Here is a 20,206-nt window from a genome sequence, read left to right as displayed (position 1 = left end):
CGACGCTCTATCCATTGAGCCAAACCGGTTTCGGCAATATTCAACTATTTTAAAATTAGGACAGCTCGTTGCTCTTCCCCTTGGCATTAGTTAGGGTGGCTCAACAGGGGTTGAAGGATATACTTTCAAGATAGTTTGTTCAGCCGAAACCGGTTTGGCTCAATGGATAGAGCATTAGCCTGGGGACTGAAAGATCCCGGGTTCGATTCCGGTCAAGGGCATGTACCTTGGTTGCAGGCATATCCCCAGTAGGGGGTGTGCAGGAGGCAGCTGATCGATGACTCTCTCTCATCGATGTTTCTAACTATCTCTCTCCCTTCCTCTCTGTACAAAATCAATAAAATATATATATATATTTTTTTTTTATTAAATTATTATCTGCATACGTATTTTAACATTGCCCCCCCCCCATACATACCCTCCCTCCCCAGAGTTTTGTGTCCATTGGTTGTACTTATATGCATGTATACAAGTCCTTTGGTTGATCTCTTATCTCCCCCAGATCTCCCTACTCTCCCCGCTGTAATTTTACAGTCTGCTTGTTGCTTTACTGTCTCTATATCTATCTTTTGGTTTGTCAGTTTATAATGTTCTTTAATATCCATAAATGAGTGAGGCCATGTGGTGTTTCTCTTTCATTGACAGGCTTATTTCACTCAGCATGATGTTCTCTAGTTTGGGCTACTGTGAAACAATGCCCTTAAGATTCTTAAAAGTCCTGTTAAGGGAGAGATTTGCTCTTGAGATTCTTATAGGGCCTTTTGGTCTGAAAGAGTCTCTGGAGCATAGATTTAAAATCATTCTGACATTGTAACAAGATATTTCCTTCCCTATTCTGGATTTGACCCTTTCTCGATTTAGGGTTGTTTGTCTTATAGAGAGACTGTGAATGAGAAACAATTTTATTTGTGAACTCTGCAAGCCCTGGGCTTTTTTATGTTTTACATTAGACTGTTTGTATGTTTGTTTTAAGCTGATTCATCTCATTTTGTACTCATCGCAGGGAGTAAAATCACCTTAGCTATTTCATTGAATTTATCAGGTACATTTCCTATTTCTATGTTACTTCAAGTGACAGTGCTGTGTAACTTTCCACCACTACCTAGTAAGTGTCCCCTGTCCTCCATCTTCCAGTAAGATTTTTCTCACTTTCCTGTAAGTCTTCATTGACAGTCTTCTCAACACTCTCTTTGTGGCTTTTTATGCTGCCGAGTCCCAAAGTCAGTGTCATGTGTGCCAGGCTTTTGTTACTGGAGCACCCTATTTCTAATACTACATTCTGTCCCAATAATCTTTTGCTACATAACAAACCACCACAAAACTTGATGGCTGAAAACAACAAGGTGGGCAGGGCTGAGTGGCAGCAGCTTGTCTCTGTTCCATCCTGTGTCAGCTGTGGCAGGCTGGCCGGGGCTGGAGGATCGCTTCCACCACATGCTGACAAGTTGGTTTTGCCTGTTGGTTTCTCTCCCCATGGACCTCACCTGGGGTGGCCTTGCCTCCTCACACATGGTAGTTGGGTTCCAGAAGTAAATGTCCCAAGAAACAGGAAGTGGAAACTGCTATTTTTTTCAGCCCTAAGCTCAGAAACTGGCAGTGTCATTTCCATTATAATCTATTGGTCAAATATCACAGAGATTGGTATAAGGAATGTCAAAGAATTTTGGGGCCATGTTTTAAAACTGACACATTATTCTAAGGGTTTCATTGTTTGTCTTTTATATTTCACCCTTTTAATCCATGTAGAATTTCTTTTTTTTTTTTTAGAATTTCTTTTTTTAATTATTACTCTAATACAGTGAAATATACAAACCTTAAGTGTACAGCTTGATGAATTATAATCAGTGTAAGCACCCATGAACTATCCCAATTGAGTTAAAAGTCATTTCTGCCCATTCTCCACTCCCCAGAAGTCACCTCATGCCTCCTTACAGTCTCCACTCTCATCTTTATTTTTATTTCTATCACTGTAGATTAGATTTTTCTGTTCTGGAACTTAATATAAATTGATATACTAAATATAGAATACTCTTTCCCATCTGGTTTGTTTCTCTCAAAATAATGTTTGTGAGAAACTTTCTATCAATACTTTTTTTATAGCCACATGGTATTTCAATAAGTGAATATACAACAATTTTTATATCTACTCTCTTGTTTATGGACATTTGGGTTTAAAACTAGTATGGCTAAATTGCTATGAATATTCTTATAATGTTTCATTTATTTTCATTACTCTTCTTATCTCTGAGTTCTTTCATTTTTATTTATTTTGTTTTCAGCAAAAGAGTCACGTTTTGACATGGTAGTCCCATTTCTTAACAGACTTCAATCCTTCAATTATTAGATCTACCTCCATACCCACCTCCAGAGGCACTGGCCCATTCTTGGGCCTTTTGTGAATTATCAGATGAACAGCTTGGTTCTCATTGTTGCCCACTCTTGGTTAAGGCTTTAGCTTTCTTAGGTCTGCTGAGTCATTACTACTTTGCCAGTCTTCTTTCCAGCTCCTGAAATTGTATGTTGTCTTCTTTCTGGTATCTGGCTCATTTTCGTGGGTTTTATGAGAAAACAAAGTTAAATTTTATTTCAATTCATCTTATTTCTCTTTTTTCCTTTCTTTATTTTCACCTCTCACCTTCCATATCATTCCTTCTCCTTTCTATTTTCCATTTTCTTCTCTCCATCTTGCTTCCCCTTAGAATGATAAAAGTGTCCCAGGAGAGCATCCAGCTCAGCCCCCTCATTTTACTGATGGTAAGCATGAAGCCCAAAAGGGCAGCGTTTCTCCACAGCCCACACAGCTACTGCTCTTATCCTGTTTGTCTTTAATAAAAGTAAAAAAGAGGCGTTTTGTCCTCCAGCTCCTTCAGTTAGTGAGCCATGACAATGTGAGAAAGGAGAGTATCCCCTACTGAAATGGAAGCCTGGAAGGCAATCAGCAGGGACAGTGTCACAGCTGAGCAGCTTCCGTGAGCCCTTCGGGAGACCAAGGAAACAATTCTGTTCAGGACTGCCTCTTCAGGGTGCCCTTCCCCACCACGGTGCCAGCTGGAGGGTTGCAGTTAGGGGAGTGCCCAGCTATTAAGACAAGCGAAACTACTGCAACAAATATCTGGATGGGACCCTCGAGCCCTTTTCCCCTTTTCATATTTTTCTTTATTCTTTTTTTAAAATCCTTTTACTACTTTCTTGGACCTGAGTGTTGATATAGAAGATAAAAAGGGGACTCCCAAGGCCCAGAACCGAAAACTAACTCTCTCTCTCTCTCTCTCTCTTAAATTTCCATAATCCCACAATCTCTTAAACATATAAGATAAGATACACAAAGAATATGTGAGCAACCAAGCACCAAAAATGAAAGTACACATATCTGGGAAATAGTTTAAATTTTTTTTCAGTGCACAAAAAGCCAAGTGCAAGTTCCATGCCCTGGCTTTTGCTCAGGCTGTTCTTCCAGCAGGCTGTGTTCCCAGAGCCTTTGGTCATGCAATTTAGGCTGGCAGCAGCTGGGCACAACCATCTTCCTCCCACAGTGTGTCACCAGCTTAGCAGCTGGGAGACCTGCTCAGGACCAGAGTCCAGGGTACAAAAGACAGAAGAAAGCACTGTTGTCCAACTTCTCTACCCCACGGACTCTTTAAGCTTTTTAAATTTCATTATTTGTCTCCTGCAGTTTGTATTTACTTAAACAAGAACGGCAGCACAGGCCCCCACTTAGATAAGAAGAAGGTCCAGCAGCTCCCTGACCATTTTGGGCCAGCCCGTGCCTCTGTGGTGCTGCAGCAGGCTGTCCAGGCTTGCATTGACTGTGCTTATCACCAGAAAACTGTCTTCAGCTTCCTCAAGCAGGGCCACGGTGGTGAGATTATCTCAGGTAAGCTCCCTTCGGTGAGACCTTCTCAATTGGCTAATTTCTGACAAGGCATCCTGATTCCCACTTCACACCTGAAGGCTCTGGAGAAGTGTGAAGGTATCCCTTCCTCAGAGAATATTCACTTTCAACGCCCTGAGCACCTCTGCCAAGTAGAATACCCACACAGACTCTGTTTAGAGTCTTAACTGAGCCTCTAACAGATGCCTCTGCTGTGGACCTGTGAGTGTGTTGTTTTAAAGGTATCCCGGGAGACAGAAGAATCAAAAGGGGGCTATCCTATGGCAACAGGAGAGTTTCTCTAGACTGCCACAGCCTCCCACCTGGCGTGAGGGAACCATATATTCTTTTCTCATTCTTTTAAGTCCTTAGCTCCGTAGTTCAAAGCCAGCCCTGATCCAAGGGAGTTGACTGCCAGGGCAGAGAGGAAGAGTCATTTCCTCTTCCTTTCCCGCTCTGAGATCTGAGTCAGCTGCACAGTGTTCTGTTGTTTTCACTGAGAATATTTACTTTTTCTGCTGTGCCCCTGTTCTCTTTCAGTTCTCATAAGTCCAAAACGCTATTCTTTACCATCAAACCTATGAAGACTTGATCTAAAGCCTTTCAGTCTTAACTATGTGCTCCTCCATAATCTCCTGCCCCTTCCTTCTAACAAGCTGCAATATCCAACCTCATGAAACAGTTGACATGGAAAACCTCATGCATAATCCAACTGTATTCTTTCAGCAAACATTTATTGAGCCCTTACTGTATGTCAGAGGTTATTGCCAGACACTGGCCGGGGGAAGGGGAGAACGAAGATGACAGGCTCAGACTCTGACCTGGTGGAAAAGGAAGAATGTCTCACGGTGAGAGGTGTTATAGCAGAGAAATATGTACAGGGTAGTGTCAGAGCCCAGACGAGAGTAATTGCCCGAGAAGAGGATGGGGCAAGCCAGGAAGGCATTGTTGCAGAAGGCTGAGAACTGCTAGGAAATCGAGCTTTCCTTTCCTTCTGAGGCAGAGGCCATGCCCTAGTCTCTCCTTTGCTTTTATGCAATGGTCTGCAGAGCCCTGGCTTCTTCACTGCCTCTGTCTCTCTCTCTCACTCTCTCTCTCAACGTATTTTTATTGATTTCAGTGAGGAAGGGAGAGGGAAAGAGAGAAATATCAATGATGAGAGAGAATCATTGATAGCTGCCTCCCGCACACCTCCCACTGGGGATCAAGCTTACAACCCAGGCACATGCCCCAACCAGGAACCGAGCTGTGACCCACCAGTTCACAGGTTCACTGCCTCTCTTTACGGCAATCACCTGCCCCAAAATTGGTTTCTAAGAAAGATCTATCCCCACCACATCCCCATTTCCTGCTGCTCTCAGAGACAAATGCAGAGGCTTTTAGCTTTTTAAAGACTAGACAGATACTTTTTGAATAGAAATAGAGTAAAATAAAACGAAGCATGGCACAGTTCCAAATGTTGCTGAAATTCTAGTGCTCTTATACAGATCGGATTGTGCACCCAAACCAGTGTTGGCAATGGCTGTATTCTCTTCTGCCCAGTTCCTCTGTTCTTGGGCAGTTCTTATGGAAATAGCACCCTAAATGAACAGATTTCCTGGATGAGGCCCAGCCAACTGATGGAGCAGATAGAATTATGTTCACAGTTGTTTTCACAAGTTGAATAAAATCCTTCCAGAGCCCCAGGTGCAACAGACTTGGCCTGGCCACTCCCATAACTGCAAACCCTTTGGAGTTGGAGGCAAAAATCAAACCCTCAAGGGAGGGTGGAGAGAGGGAGGGAGGAGACGTGGGCACTGATTGCCTTTGTGTAACCAGGTAAGCCTGAGACAAACTGTGGGCTGGCCTGCCCAGTGCTGCACTGAACTGCCCGCCTGACATGCTCAGCCCTGTTTACTTCACTTCACAGCCGTGTTTGATCGAGAACAGCACACCCTCAACCTCCCAGCAGTCAACAGCATCACCTACGTTCTCCGCTTCCTGGAGAAACTCTGCCACAACCTTCGCAGTGACAATCTGTTTGGCAACCAGCCTTTTACACAGACTCATTTGTCACTCACCAACACAGAGTACAGCCACAGCCACGACAGGTACCTACCAGGTAGGAGCTGGGATGGGGTCTGGGCTAAAAAAGGGGGCAGGGCTAGTAGCAGCTCTAGGGAGGGCCTGGGATCAGCCCTCTGACCTGCTAGCCTAGCTCCTATTATCCAGAAGCTGGTTTTTCTGTCCTTAACCTTTGCCCCATCTGGGACTTTTTGGTCTCCTCTCATCTTTACTCTCTCTTCAGGATTTTGTCCCCTCTCTGTAGAATGAACTTTATTTCCTTTGGTTTTGTCCCTAAAAAAAGATGGTTCGCGAATCCTCTTCTGAGCTCCAAACTGCATGTGGAGTCACAGTACGTCTCCCAGTGTGAGTCTGGCAGCAAGGGCCTACATAGATCTCCCTTGCCAGCAGGAAGGTTTAGTCTCAAGCTACAGATTGAGAAATGTGCTCCCTGGTGATTGGCTATCTACTCTTTCCTTTGGCACGTAGCCCTAACTCCTCCTGCACTGCCAGTCTAGCAAGTCAATTCAAGTTCCTGCTGTTTCTAACTAGGCTGGAAAATAACTTTCTTAGTTAACATACCAGTCCCACAACGGGAAAGCGGATGCCACGTGGCCGGATCAGTGACTAAGCACTTCCGAGAGAGGTTAAAGAGTGAATGGAACGCAGCCGCTCTAATCTGGAGCCCAGGACACAGACGACAGGGAGGGAAGGAAAACTCGGCCCAAAACATAGCGAGGTAGGTCATTGTTGAGAGAGGGAGGATAGGCCTTTAAAGGAGCCTGTGGACTTTGTCCTGGCCTGAGGAGTGGAGAGGTGGTGCTGTCAGCTTCAGAGCTGTGCTGTCTGTTGATGGGGGAGCATGTAAGTCTGAAAGGTGCCCCCTTCCGACCTTCTCTAACCAGTCTTGTTCTCATACTGCCTTCCCTAGTAATCTTTTTATTATTATATTACCAGAATCACTTCTGATAAAGTGCCATTTCTGAAGAATGTGCTCAGGAAAGTGACTACTCACCCAGCCCCAGCCACCACCACCCCCTTAATGTTTGCATCCAAATGAGCTTTGCTTACATAACTTATAAAAATATACCTGACTTTCAAATACTGCTTGTGGGGACCAGGCCATCTGGTCTGTGCAGACATATGTGTGACCTGGTCATTGATCCTTTTTCTTACCTAACCTGCTCTAAATTATGTTCTTTCAGCATCAGAATCTCTGAGAACAGAAAAAGGCATTCTCATCTAGAGTTAGAATGCTCCACTGGGAGTCTGGGCTGAGCATGGTGAAGTTGGTGCAGACAAAGGCAGACTATGAAATGTCCCCAGCCATAGGCAATCAGGAACTCTAAGTTGTACCTCGGTTATGAAAGTAAAGCCTGCCTGGGATTCTGGAAGAGCAGATACATGAAAGGGAGTAGTATGTCCATGAGTGTAGCTGCTAGCCTAAAGACAGATTTCTCGAAGAAATAGCCACTCCGAATTCCTCAATGGAATTTGGTCATTAAGAACTAAGAGAAATGTCCTGGTAGCAGCATGCAGAGACTGGTAACAGTGCATATCATGGACCTGCAGTCCCCAAGGCCATTTGGTATTATGGCCATGACCTTTCCTGGGTATTCTATTCCAGTTTGCATCTCTCTGCTGATTCAGATAGGAGGAAGCAAGCTTTAACCTCTTATCCTTACCTCTCACCAAAGAGACCAATGCTAGGGTTATCACATTCCACCACTGGCTATCCCCCTTTCCTTCCCTCATTTTCAGATAGATTCAGTCAACTTTACAACCTCTGGTTCTCATAGTGGCTTCCCAGCCACGTAGCTGCTCTCACCCTAGTTTTTATTTGCTTCCCTGAAATGAGCATTTTAACTCTGCTCAGGCAAGTCAGAGCACCATCTAGATTTTGACTCCTCTGTGCTCCTTCACTTATCTGAATTCTGCTTAAATACTCCTAATGCTATGTTGCTCACTGTCACCTTTGGCAATCAGTCTTACTGTTAGACCCTCTGATTGTGAAAATGCCTCTCTTTATAGCTGAAATCTGTTTTCTTTTAATGCCTGCCCCCTGTTGCATTCTCTGCCTTCCCAGTCCTCTTCCCACCCCATGACTGCCTTTAGGGTTTTTGTCTCCTCTGACTGCTCTCCATATTCTGCATTCCCAGGTTTTTCCTTCTTTGCTTCTCACCAGTATTCTGGTCACCCTCCACTGGGAACTCTGGTTTTTAAGGTCAGTCTTGCAATATGATACGCAGAGATCTGCCACTCACTAAAAATAAATGCGTATGGGCAAGATCCTTATCTGTCTGTTTACCTTTGCATAACCCCATCCCTAGCATAGTGGCTTGCAAATAGAGGGCTTAACCAAATGTTGTTGAATGAATGAATGAGCTCTCACTCGTGCTGATTGTTCTCTTGTCACCAGCATATCAACCTTATGAGGTTCAGGGTTTTCATCTTCATTTTACAGATGGGTAAAAAGACAGTGATTATTGACTAGTGATTGTGCTAGAAATGTCTTCCAGCCTTAATTCTGATTTCTGGGCCAGAGGTTTCAAAGTTTGCTTTGCTTTAGCAGTAGAACTCCTTTTTTTTTTTTTTTTTTTTTTTTTTTTTTTTTTTTTTTTTACAAAGTTAAGATGACACAAAACTCTGGTGCATAGAAGTTAAAACTGGAGCTGTTTTGGTAGAAACTGGGATGAGATCCAGAGCCCTATTTCCTTGGCCTTTCTCTTAAAGCCCCCGGCCTGAAAGCATTGCTGTCCCTGGCATTATCCTAGGGAGATCAGCCTTTAGTAGAACCTCGCAGAGCCTCAGGTATGATTTTTTTTTCCCACTGCATCTCATTAGGATAAGATCTTATGGCCTTGCCTAGCCCAGTTCCACCAGTCCAGATTTTCAGGTCCCTCAATTCAGAATTCAGATTTCAGTTACCATTCTTAGCATTGCTGAGAGGAAAAGACACTTACTGATTTGCATCAGCATCTGGTAAGCTACAAGCATTGTCATCATAATTATTTTTCACATCTGTTAGCTCTTGTGAAACAGGAGGTATTATCTCCACTGAGTAAAATGAGGACTAGAAAGATGAGATTGTCCTGCTGATAAATGCAGAAATTTCACTTTATCTATTTCTTGAGCTATTGCAGAGAACATACGTAGGTTTGCCAATCTTAACTCTGACTGAAGAATAACGACTTCAGCCTTTGTAAATTTCACCCTAGTCCATTTCCTCATTTGACAAATTCTCAGCATGACAAATGGTGGTTTTTCCATTTTACAGATGAAGAAATTGGTGCTCAGAGAAGACAACTTATTGAGGATGACACGCTTAATAAAAGGCAGGAGCTCAGACACAGTACTCAGGCCTTGCTTTCTGGATTGGGTTCCTGTCCTTGTCTCAAGGCAGGACAATGCAGTATTCATCTCTCCTGGAAAATAGGAATCTGGAACCTCACCTGTAGAATGGGAGTGATATGGTTTAGGTATTCTGGGGCCTCAGAGACTTCTCTCTTCAGAATCATTTTTAGGGGAAGGCTTCATTAGTTAAATTCTCTGAGATAAGGGTGAAATCTATCTCATGTTAGATTTAACATTAAGTCCATGGTTACCAAGAAATTTTAGGTGAGTGTCAGAAAGCAGTTCTAAAATCCTAAACCATCTTGCCAGAGGTCTTATTGTATGCCAGACAATGAGCTTGAATTTATTAGAGGGCCTAAATGAATCACAAGCATTATCTAAACACCAGAATTCTGAGAAGAACCACAAAGGACAGTGATATGATCCAATTCCTGAGACACCCACCCATCCCCACCCCCCTGTCATAAGTAGAGAATGCTGTGGCCATGACTAAGGAGCTGTTTTGATGTCTGGAACCCAGTGATGAGGCAGAATCTGCTTCAGGTTCTGCAGTGCAGTGCTTAGGGGATGCTGCTGGTATTGGGCCTTGGCCTGGGTATATTGTAGAAATGTCAGGCTGAGATTCCCTTTACAACGGTTTTCATAGCTACTTCCTTTTGGTATTTACAGGCCCCTTGGGAGAAAGGGGTTTCCTATATTATAACAAGGTCCGAAGGAAATACCTTGCCTACAGAGGGCAGAGTCAAATTCTAACCCAGATTCTGGTCCTGTGCCCACATTCTCACCGCTGTACATTCCAGCGTCCTTGGAATGTTTCCGTAGAACAAGGCAAATATGAAGGGGGTGGAGGGCATAGGAGCAGATCCTTTGCAGACATCCCTTTGGCCAGGCATCAAGAAGCATTTCTGAGGTAAACGGCTGGCTGAGAGTAGGCTTCTGAAATGCCCTAAGCAAGTGTATCTCTTCTCCAGCACCCTATTCTTTGCTAGCAGCTTATGTGTAAGGCAACCTCTTCCTATTTTTTTTTAAGGTTCTCCTTATCTAGAAAAAGCAGAAGATATCTAGACCAGAAGAAACCTCAAAGACCATCTAGTCTAAGAGGAAGTATCTCTGAGGAGATCCAAGTCTAGAGAGAGGTACTGGGCTTGACTCAGACCACCTAGTAAGAGCCAGAGTGGTGACTGGTACACAGGCCTCCTGAGACCTAGCCTAGGACTTCCTATTTGGCTGCCTTTTGTTCCATCCAGACAGGTACCTGGGAGCCAGCACCGCAGCAGTCCTTCTGGATTATTTCCTGCTCTGACTGTTGTTTTACTGTTTTCCAGGTGAAACCTTTGTACTAGGGAATAGTCTGGCCCGGTCCTTGGAGCCACACTCAGACTCAATGGACTCCACCTTGAAACCCACCAACCTTGTCAGCACTTCCCAAAATCTTCGAACCTCTGGGTACCGGCCTTTGCTTCCATCCTGTGGCCTCTCACTGAGTGCTGCCTCAGCTATGCGTAGACTGTGCGCCAGGGGTAAGTTTACCAGAGTTCTGGCCCTCCTGTCTCCCCTCATTCTTTCCTTACTTCCTTCATTCTTTCCTTCCTTTCTTCTTCCTGAGCTCTGGGAGGCTAGAAAGGACTTGGCTTTGTTTCACTCTGTCTGGTGGTTGGGCTAGGGTCTGGGCTTACCATTGTGCCTGGGGAGGCAACTGAAGTTCTGGGATTGACTTGAGAATAATGGTAACTATTATTACCATTATTTATAGGGCCAAAGGGACAAGGAAGAATTCATTCATTTCTTCGATGGCCACTTATTTGAAAACTGATTGGCATGGGGATGCAAAAATTGGTCACTTCTTGTCCTCAAGGAACTCACAGTATTGTGGAAGAGATACTTAAATAGGCAATTGTAAAACAACATCTCTGCAACTGCACAAATCTTAGTGCAGTTGCACAGAGATTCTCTATTCGTATAAACACTGCAAGAAGGAACACCTAACGCAAGCTAGATGTCCAGGGGCAGCGTCCTTGAGGAAGTGATGCCCTTCCTGAGGCTTGAAGGGTGACTGTATGAATGGCCCTGTCAGGAGTGGTAGGGGTGGGAGAGCTTTCCATGAGAGCACAGCATGAACAAGGGCAAAGGGAAAGAGCTAGCACAGTGTGCCAGGAACCACTGCTGTTTGGTGTTGCTGAGTCAAAGGAAAATACTGGGACTTCAAAGAGAAAAGCCTGGAAAGGTCAGGCTTATACCACCGAGGACCTTAAATGCCACATTAAAGAGTTTGGAGTTGATCTTATAGGCAATGTGAAGTTATCGAAGGCTTTTAATTAGAGGTAAGACCTAAAAAAGTTTGTTTTCAGTACATCATTAACTACTATGTTGAGAATGGATTAGAGGAGTGACAAGACTAGAGAGACCAGTTATAAGGTTATGAGCATGAGCCAGACCAGAAGTGATAAAGACCTAGATTAGGGCGGTGGTAGAAGGTTTGTAGAAGAGAGACTAGGTTTGAAACTATTCACCAGGTAAATTTAGTCAAATTTGAGGATGGTGAGGAAGAAGGGAGTGGGGATTTCTTTCAGGTTTTGAGATGAGGTGGCTGGATAAATGGTGGTGCCTAGAAGAGAACGAAGGGCAGGGAGCCCATGGATCATCTAGGTGATATTTAGAGGTGGTGGCTATTCAGATCTGGTTCTCAGGGAAGAGGACTGCGCTGTAGTTAAATATTTGGGAGTCATCAACACATAGGTGGTAGTTGAAGCTGTAGGGTGAATGGCATCCATTTCCCAGGAGTATGTATAGAATGAAAACCGTTAACTATGATGGAGTTCTGGGGACCAACAAAGTATAGGAGATAGGAACAGGGAGAAGATCCCATCTAGGAGACAAAGGAGTAGCCAAATGTGAGGAAAAACAGAAGACTTTAATATTGTGGCAGCCAGGGCAATAGGGAATGTTTTAAGGAGAGCACAGCAAAGGATCAGTAAAATAAGGATAGAGAAATAACTACTGGATTTGTAGCTTCCATGTTGGTGAAGGTTAGTGAGGGCAGATGGAAGTGGTAGGAATATCAAGGAGAGTTTGTTGAGAAAAAGAAAGATGATGACCTTCCAAAGAAGGTCTTCTGGAGTGGAAGCACACTGAGCATGCTTATCAGTAGACAACTTGAGCCTTCTAAAGAGAAGAGATGAAGAATATGGGAAAGATCAACACTGGATCTGGACAGGGTGGGGAAGGAGCAAGGCTAAGAAGAGGCTGAAGGATGGGGAACTGTAAGATTGATGTGTTGATAATCTTGTTATGTCAAGGTTATAATGGACATAAGTCACAAGACAGTTGGGAAGATAGGGTGGAGGTCAGAAAATGGCATGTTTAAAATTCTGAAGTGATGTTTAAAATTGTTCCAGGTGATGGCAAAAACCAGACAGTGAATTTGGCAATCAGTATTTGAAGTAGAGTAGATGTGAAAGTCATTGGCAGAGAGGCAAGGAAGTTAAATAGATTGCCGTTTGCCTCTGAAAATTATGGCAGGAATTGGGGTGGAGTAGAAGGCAGCTAAATACCAAAAAGTCTTCATTTAACAAGGGGTAGAAACACTGAGATTTATAGATAACAGTATGGCCTCCGAAGAACATGAGCTTTCATAGGAGGATGGTCTAAAAGTAGCGATGGGAATATAGGAGATCCACTTTCATACCCCACGGCTGGGCCTTTGGTCTTTCCCACAAAAGGCCTTATTCTTTCACAGCCCAGGAATGTGTGGGCTATAAAAGAATAAGGAGACTCCATTAGCAAGGCCTGCAATGGAAATAGGTGACCTCAGGAGAGAGTTTTCAGGAAGGCTGACAGGAAGAAGCCTGGGATGCCCTTCCCCCCCGGGAGGCAGCAAAGTAGAGCATGAGAAGCTCTGAAGTAGAGGTAGATTTGAGAGTTGATCCCCTACCTTGAGATGTGGGTAAGTCATCTGACCTCCCACATCTTCATGTTCCTCATATGCAAAATTAAGATGGTGACATCCACCTGGTCTTTCCACAGGAGTGTTAAAAGGATCTGATGGAAGCAGGGATATGGGATCGTTTTGGAAACTAACTCATTCCCCAGGTAGGAGGGCATTACTTTATTGTGATCTTCTCCAAGGCCTGTTTCCAATAGGAGTGCCTCATGTGGATCTGGCCTCAGGTGTCACTGTTGTCCCCAGGCATCTTTACTCTTCCTTTGGAATACATTGAGTCTGTTGGCCAGGTCACGGTCTATACCTTTTCTGATCCCAATAAGACTATGAAAGGATTCCATTCAGTTGACCCTAAAATTGTTTCTCTCATAGAATTTAATGGATATCAAGTCTATCCCCTCTTATTTCATCATCCAGGATGATTGGGCATCTGTTTGTTAGTCTCTCCTCTGTGGAGGTGCCTCACCTGCCTTAGTCATTCTCAGATTGAGACCCTCTCCCTTCACCAGCTATACCCATTGGGTGGAGGGGGAGAACTTTGATATAGTTTGTCTGAAAAATTGGGAATAGGAAAAGATAGAGACAGGCCATAACTCATCTCCTTCCTGCCTGTGTGGTCTTGGGCAAGTCCCTTCCCTTCTCTAAGCCTCACTTCTCTCATCTCTAAACTGAAGATGATAATTCCTTCAGGAGCTATTTTTAGGGTTAAATGAGTGGACGGTAGCGGGAATTCTTTATAATGTTCATATAACAGACCTCTCTTCACCGCTCACCACTACCGCCTGGTGCATGCCACAGTCAGCTCTTATCTGGACTATTGTAGGAGACTCCTTTACAACTTGTCTCCTTCACTTGTCCTTGACCCCTAACACCTATTATGAACACAGACTCCTGTGCTCAAACTTAATTCATGTCACTCAGAAAAGCTTCTGGTCTTATAGTGGCTTACAAGGTCTTCTGTTACCTCACCACCACTTCCTTGCCCAGCACACACATACACGCCTCTGAGATGTTATTCCTGCCACTTTTCCTCATTCACTCTGCTCTGGCACATTGCCTCCCTGCTCAACTCTAAATATGCTCATCACTCTCTGCCTAAAGGTCTTTGCTCAAATGTCTTCATCTCCGAAAAGTGTACATTCTAATAGGAATAGACTAACAAACACATAATATATAATAGAATTATATATGTGAATATATATGTGTTTATAATATATACTAGAGGCCCAGTGCATGAAATTTGTGCATGGGGGTGTGTGTCCCTCAGCCCAACCTGCACCCTCTCCAATCTGGGACTCCTCGAAGGATGTCTGCCTGCCCATTTAGGCCTGATCCAGTCACCCCCTAACCACTCCCCTGCCAGCCTGATTGATACCTAACTGCTCCCCTGCCAGCCTGTTTGCCCCTAACTGCCCTCCCCTGCAGGCCTGGTCACCCCTAACTGCCTTTCCCCTGCAGGCCTGATTGCCCACAACTGCCCTTCCTTGCAGACCTGGTCCCTCTCAATTGCCCTCCCCTGCTGGGCAAATTGTGGTGGCCATCTTGTGTCCACATGGGGGCAGCTATCTTGTGTGTTGGAATGATGGTAATTTGGATATTATTCTTTTATTAGATAGGATAGAGGCTTGTGCATGGCTGGGGGCCAGCTGGTTTGCCCTGAAAGGTGTCCTGGAACAGGGTTGGGGTTCCCTTGGGGCATGGGGCAGCCTGGGTGAGGGGCCTGTGGTGGTTTTCAAGCTGGCCACGCCCCAGGCAACCCAAGCAGAGGCCCTGGTATCTGGGATTTATTTATCTTCCATAATTGAAACTTTGTAGCCTTGAGTGGAGCAAAGTCTCCTGCTTGCTCCATAGCTATAGCCATTTTTGTTGGGATTTATTTATCTTATATAATTGAAACTTTGTAGCCTTAAGTGGAGGCCAAGGCAGGCCAGGCAAGTGAAAAGCTTGGCTTCCTTCATTGCCAGGGAAACCCAAGCCTCCTGCTCTCTTTGTGGCCACAGCCATCTTGGTTGGATTAATTTGCATACTCGCTCCTGATTGGCTGGTGGGCATGGCTTGAAGTTATAGCAGAGGTATGGTCAATTTGCATATTATTATTTTATTAGATAGGATATGTATATGTGAATAATACTCTGTGTGTGTGTGTGTGTGTGTGTGTGTGTGTGTGTGTATGATTTCTAGCTTCCCTTGGGTAGAGGAATTAGCTAAGATGACCCAAAAAGGACACTCCATTGTATATCTTTGTTCTGCTCTCCATAATCTCTGAGTTGGATTCTGTCTTAGCATCACAGGGGACTTTCAGGGCAGGGAGAAGTGGCTTGGTATAGAGAGTTATTTCCAACTTCCTGTTACTACCACCTCTAAAAAGCCAACGGAATTTCTGTGGCTCTAATCCAGCACACTTCTCCCCTGGTCTGCACAGTGCCCAGCCCCAAGCTTCATCGCAGAGGCATGACTGGTTAAATCATTGGCCATTATGATTGAGCTCAATCTCCAGCCTCTCCCTTCCCCAGGAGTTTGGAGGAAAGTTCAACTCTCTAGCCATCTAGTTTGTTCTTCTGGCAACCAACTTCCATCTTTAGGGTCTTTCCAATAATCACCTCATTGATATACTCATAATGAAAAGGGCTCATTCTAAATAACCTTTCTTTATCTCACCACTTGGGAAATTTAAAGGATTTTAAGAGTTCTGTGCCATAAATGAGTATAAAGACCAAATATGTATGTTTCATATTAGAAATCACAATATCATAAGGACATAGCAGGGGGGAAATAGAAGACCTAGATGCATAAAATTATTTTAGGTAGTCATATGTGCTGGAAAGAAAAAACAAAAACTATAGAGTAGTGGGGTTGAGAGTGACTGTGAGTGTCCCCCACCCCCGTGTCCCATGTGGTTCAGGTTCAGGTTTGGGTTCTGGAGGAGACAGCACACAAATGAAAGAGACTAGACTAGAAAATATAAATTTGGGAATTGGGGGCCAGGCGGGAGCCCAGCTCAAGAGAAAGGACTAGGCTTTGCTCTGGCCTTGCTATTCCTTTTATTTAGGTTTTGGGATACACCATAGCCCTTAGGCAGGCAATTTCAATGATAGCCAATCAGCAAGGATTTACATAAAACTAAAAGGTGGAAGTTGCTTCAGCTACCAGTGTCTCGACTAAACTGTGGATGCATAGCTCTGACCTTTCGGAGCTCAACGTCTTCAACCTTCCAGATTCCTTGTCAACACCTCTCTGCTAGTGAAGACTATGGGCAGCTTCCAACAAGTGACAATGGGGAATGAAGTACTTTTACTAGTAGATCAGGGAAAGCCACTCTGAGGAATTGGTATTTGAGATGAGACCCAAATGTTGAGAAGGAATTGAGTATACAAAGATCTGGAAAAAGAGCATGCCAGACAAAGGAAATTACAGGTCGAAGAATAACAGCATAGCCTGTTCAAGTAGCAGCAAGAAAACTGGCTTGTCTGGATTATTGTGAGGGAAAGGTGGCGCAGAGCCTGGGACGTGAGGTCAGAAGGAGGAAGGGCCAGGTGATAGGGCAACTGCAAGGCCAAGGAGTTGAAATGTCCTGTCAGGTGTGATGGGAGGCCAATGCATGGAGTTTTTAGGGACTGACACCATCCAGTTCCTTTTTAGGCTGCTTTGACTGCTTTCTCGATAATAGATTATTAGGTAATGTGATGGGAGAAGTGTGTAGAGGTTAAGCTGTAACGAGGGGTACACGAAATGCTTTGTGAGGCCAGTTATTTCCATGGAAAAGTTTCATAGAGGAGCTGGTCCTTGACGTCATCTCTTGCTTGCTAAGTTGGGGTTTGCCAAAGAAAAGAAATTGAAGGGAGAGGAGAGACATATTCTAGGAAGAGGGATGTGAGGAACCAGAGATCTGTGGCAGGTGATGATCAAAATAGAAATCCCAACTCCCACAGGAAAGTGGCGATTGAGATATAAGCTCTAAGCAGAGCACTAAAGTAATGCTGAGGCTTCTGGAAGAAAAAGCAAAACTTTCTGTCTCTGTACATCAGCTAGAGTGAGGTCAGCTCTTCGCCAGGGTTTTATCCTCCACTTTTTTCTCCCTAGACCCCAAGAATTGCGCTCTGCTCTTGCCCAGTTCCCAAGGTCTCTCCAGTAATGGTCACCAGAACCACAGCAAAAGCAGTTTCACCCACCAGCCCCACACCGAACTAAGTAAGCCCATTACCTCATTTACCCTGACTCTAGTCCAGGATGAGTCATAGCCTCAGTGTAAAATTCCTTTGATTTTCAAAATCAGATCTACCCATAAAGAACAAAGATTTAACTTACGAAGACCCTTTGTGGAAACCCTCCCTCCCTCTGGTGCCACTGGTCCCTCTGCTGTTAGCTCACCCATAGGGCCTTTCAGGACACACCGAGGAGAGTGGTGGGGATTTCAAACCAGTTCCCACCCATGATGCCAGCTGTCCCTCTGTCCTGCAGGATCGGACCGATACCTGGAAAGCCGGGATGCCTCTCGAATGAGTGCCCGGGACCCATCCTCATGGACAGTCGAGGATGTGATGCAGTTTGTTCGGGAAGCTGATCCTCAGCTTGGGCCCCACGCCGACCTTTTTCGTAAACACGTAGGTGCCCCTGCCTGATCTCCGTCGGGTTCACTGGGAGAATTGCTTCCGTAGCCTGTAGACTCCTAAGGGCACGGACTATACATTTGTTCCAGGTCCCTTGATACAGCTCAGGAGACCACACAGACTTAGGGACAGAATCTTGGGTCTCGGTCAACCCTCAATGGGCACTGAGTTCAGCCTACTCCGCTGGTGTGAGATCTGATGCAGCCACATTCCTGCTGGCTGTGCGCCCTGTGGGCTCTGCAGCAGGGACAGGCCTTCCTCTTCCTAGGACGCTGCTCTCTCACCTGCCAGCCTTGGCCTGGGAATCAGGGGCCTCAGCCCACGTTAAAGAGTCCCTGCCAAGTGGCCCCGAGCTCTCAGGCCCTCGTCTTCTCCTAGCCTCTCACACATCTCTCCCAGTGGCCAATGGCCCTGTGGCCAGGGACTACTCCTAATTCTGATTTGAGGCACAAGACCATTTCCCCGGAGCCCCTGCTGCTTGGTGCAGTCCTCCCCTGTGGGCACTCAGAACAGAATTGCTCCCTTCATTGGTCATGTAAACTTCCATGCCAGGTGGTTTGGAGGGCGCTCTTAGCTCAGAGCTGCCTGGTAGGTGCCTGCTCTGTGTCTAGCTCACACAGATGGTCCCTGCCACTTAGGAAGGAGGAGGACTCAGAATGACAGGGTCATATACAGCCGTGAAAAGTGACACGTACACTGACTGGGGAGGCTTCCTAGAGGAGATGAAACTGAGCTGGACTCAGGTCTGGGAGGGTTCAGTGCAGAAAGGAAACGGGTGCAAACATGTGAAGAGCTCAGCGGGTGGGCTCAGCAGTAGCTGTTTGCGAGGAGGGGTGTTGGAGACAAAAAGTGGGAGACCAGGGAGGCTTCAGCGTCACAGCAGGTCCACTGGACCCCATGTGGCTGTACTTCCCTGGGGTGGTCAGACCAGCCAGGCCTCTGATGGCGCCTCTCCCACGCCCCGCAGGAGATCGACGGCAAGGCGCTGCTCCTGCTGCGCAGCGACGTGATGATGAAGTACATGGGGCTGAAGCTGGGGCCCGCGCTCAAGCTCTCCTACCACATTGACCGGCTGAAGCAGGGCAAGTTCTGAGCAGAGGACGCGGCCGACCGCTGAGGGGTGGAGCAGACAGGGCAGCATTCTCCAGCCAGCAGCCGGCTCCCGGTGGTTGGTGGCACTTGGCGCACCTCAGGACTGCAGGAGGCTGTGCGGAGCCCCCACTGCTGCCCTCCATGTCCTTCCGTGAAGGGCTGAGGAGGGGAGTGCTGGGCCCAGGGCTGACGCTGCTCTTCCCCTCAGGCCTGCCTCTGTTCTGAGGCCCCTCTATTTATTTCCCAGGTCCGGCCGGCCTCAGAAGTTTAGACTGGCCACCTGCCATGTGATGGCAAGGGGTAGACCCCTGAGGCCTCAGAAGATGGGGCCCTGAACTGACACTCGTGCCCAGTCCCTTACCACCTGCTGGGCACCCACTGCCCCACATCTCCTGCCTTCTACAAAATACCCAGATTCCAAACTCATGGTGCAAGCCTCTACCTTTTTTAAAAAAAATATATCATTTTGTATTGTTATTTATTGTTTCTGGCACTTGGGCAAGCCCTTCAGTTCCTACTCCTCACTCCAAACATGGGTTTTCAGGAGGAGCAAGACTGCCCGGCCCGGGTCCCAGAGCGGTGTGGCCCCTTCACAGAGGACATTTCCTCGGGGACTTTCTCTTTGGGACAGACAGACCCAGAAAGCCTTGACCACATCACTCAGTGTTGGGAGGAGAGGATCCCTGTCAGCTTCCCCTCTCTATCTTTCTGGGCCCTTCGCCCAGCCTCACCCATGGGGTGGGAGTCCCTGCCCACACTGACCCAGCACAGCTCCTCGCCCTGGCCAGAACGGCTGCCACAGAAGGTCGGGCCAGTGATTTTAGGCCGAGAAGCCCCTAGGGTGGTAGGAGGAAAGGGTCTCCAGGCAGGAGTCTGGCGGCACCCACTCGGCTGTCCACACGCTTCCTTCGCAACCGGTCAGCACAGCTGCCCTGCTGCCATCTGGACTTATTTTCTGTTGACTTGTTTATAAATAAAAAGCAATATAGATGCCAGTGTCTTTTTAATCAACAGCCAAATCACTGTTTTCCAGTGGGCAGGTCAGTCTTTCCTCATGGTCTTAGGAGCTTGGACAAGATGATCCCTGAGTTCTTTTAATTCCAGCAAATGCTTAACGAACAGGAAATTGGCCAGGTTACCCCTGAGGCCCAACACTGCATGCCAGCAAGACAGCGGTGCGCACAGCAGCTCCTCGAGCCTGAGCTGGGAGAACAGCAGCTCCAAGGAGCCTCTGTGGCTGGGCTCATCCACATCCTCAGCAAGGAGAGTGCACACTGACTGGGCCAGGGGCAGGTGCCC

At 46.0% G+C, this 20,206-nt stretch overlaps 1 protein-coding gene across 19 annotated transcripts in view; it reads left to right on the top strand.

Moving 5' to 3' along the window:
- The window catches only part of SCMH1 (Scm polycomb group protein homolog 1), a 120,126-nt gene extending 100,224 nt beyond the window's left edge, over nt 1-19,902 (top strand). For 7 of the 19 annotated variants that reach the window (XM_084874536.1, XM_084874537.1, XM_084874539.1 and 4 more), the window contains 7 exons: nt 3,674-3,874; nt 5,781-5,972; nt 10,594-10,788; nt 13,292-13,357; nt 17,289-17,396; nt 17,667-17,809; nt 18,783-19,902. In XM_084874536.1, the coding sequence (XP_084730662.1) occupies nt 3,674-3,874; nt 5,781-5,972; nt 10,594-10,788; nt 13,292-13,357; nt 17,289-17,396; nt 17,667-17,809; nt 18,783-18,908 (1,031 nt within the window). In that variant the 3' untranslated portion in view covers nt 18,909-19,902. The remainder of the gene's footprint in view (nt 1-3,673; nt 3,875-5,780; nt 5,973-10,593; nt 10,789-13,291; nt 13,358-17,288; nt 17,397-17,666; nt 17,810-18,782) is intronic. The other 12 variants (XM_084874543.1, XM_084874538.1, XM_084874544.1 and 9 more) reach the window with 5 other exon arrangements.
- Nucleotides 19,903-20,206: the final 304 nt, after the last annotated feature.

Source organism: Pipistrellus hanaki, assembly GCF_964339955.1.
Source record: "Pipistrellus hanaki genome assembly, chromosome: 2".
Lineage (NCBI taxonomy): Eukaryota > Metazoa > Chordata > Mammalia > Chiroptera > Vespertilionidae > Pipistrellus > Pipistrellus hanaki.
The sequence above is the reverse complement of the archived record's forward strand: the minus strand, read 5'-3'. Positions and strand labels throughout refer to the sequence as shown.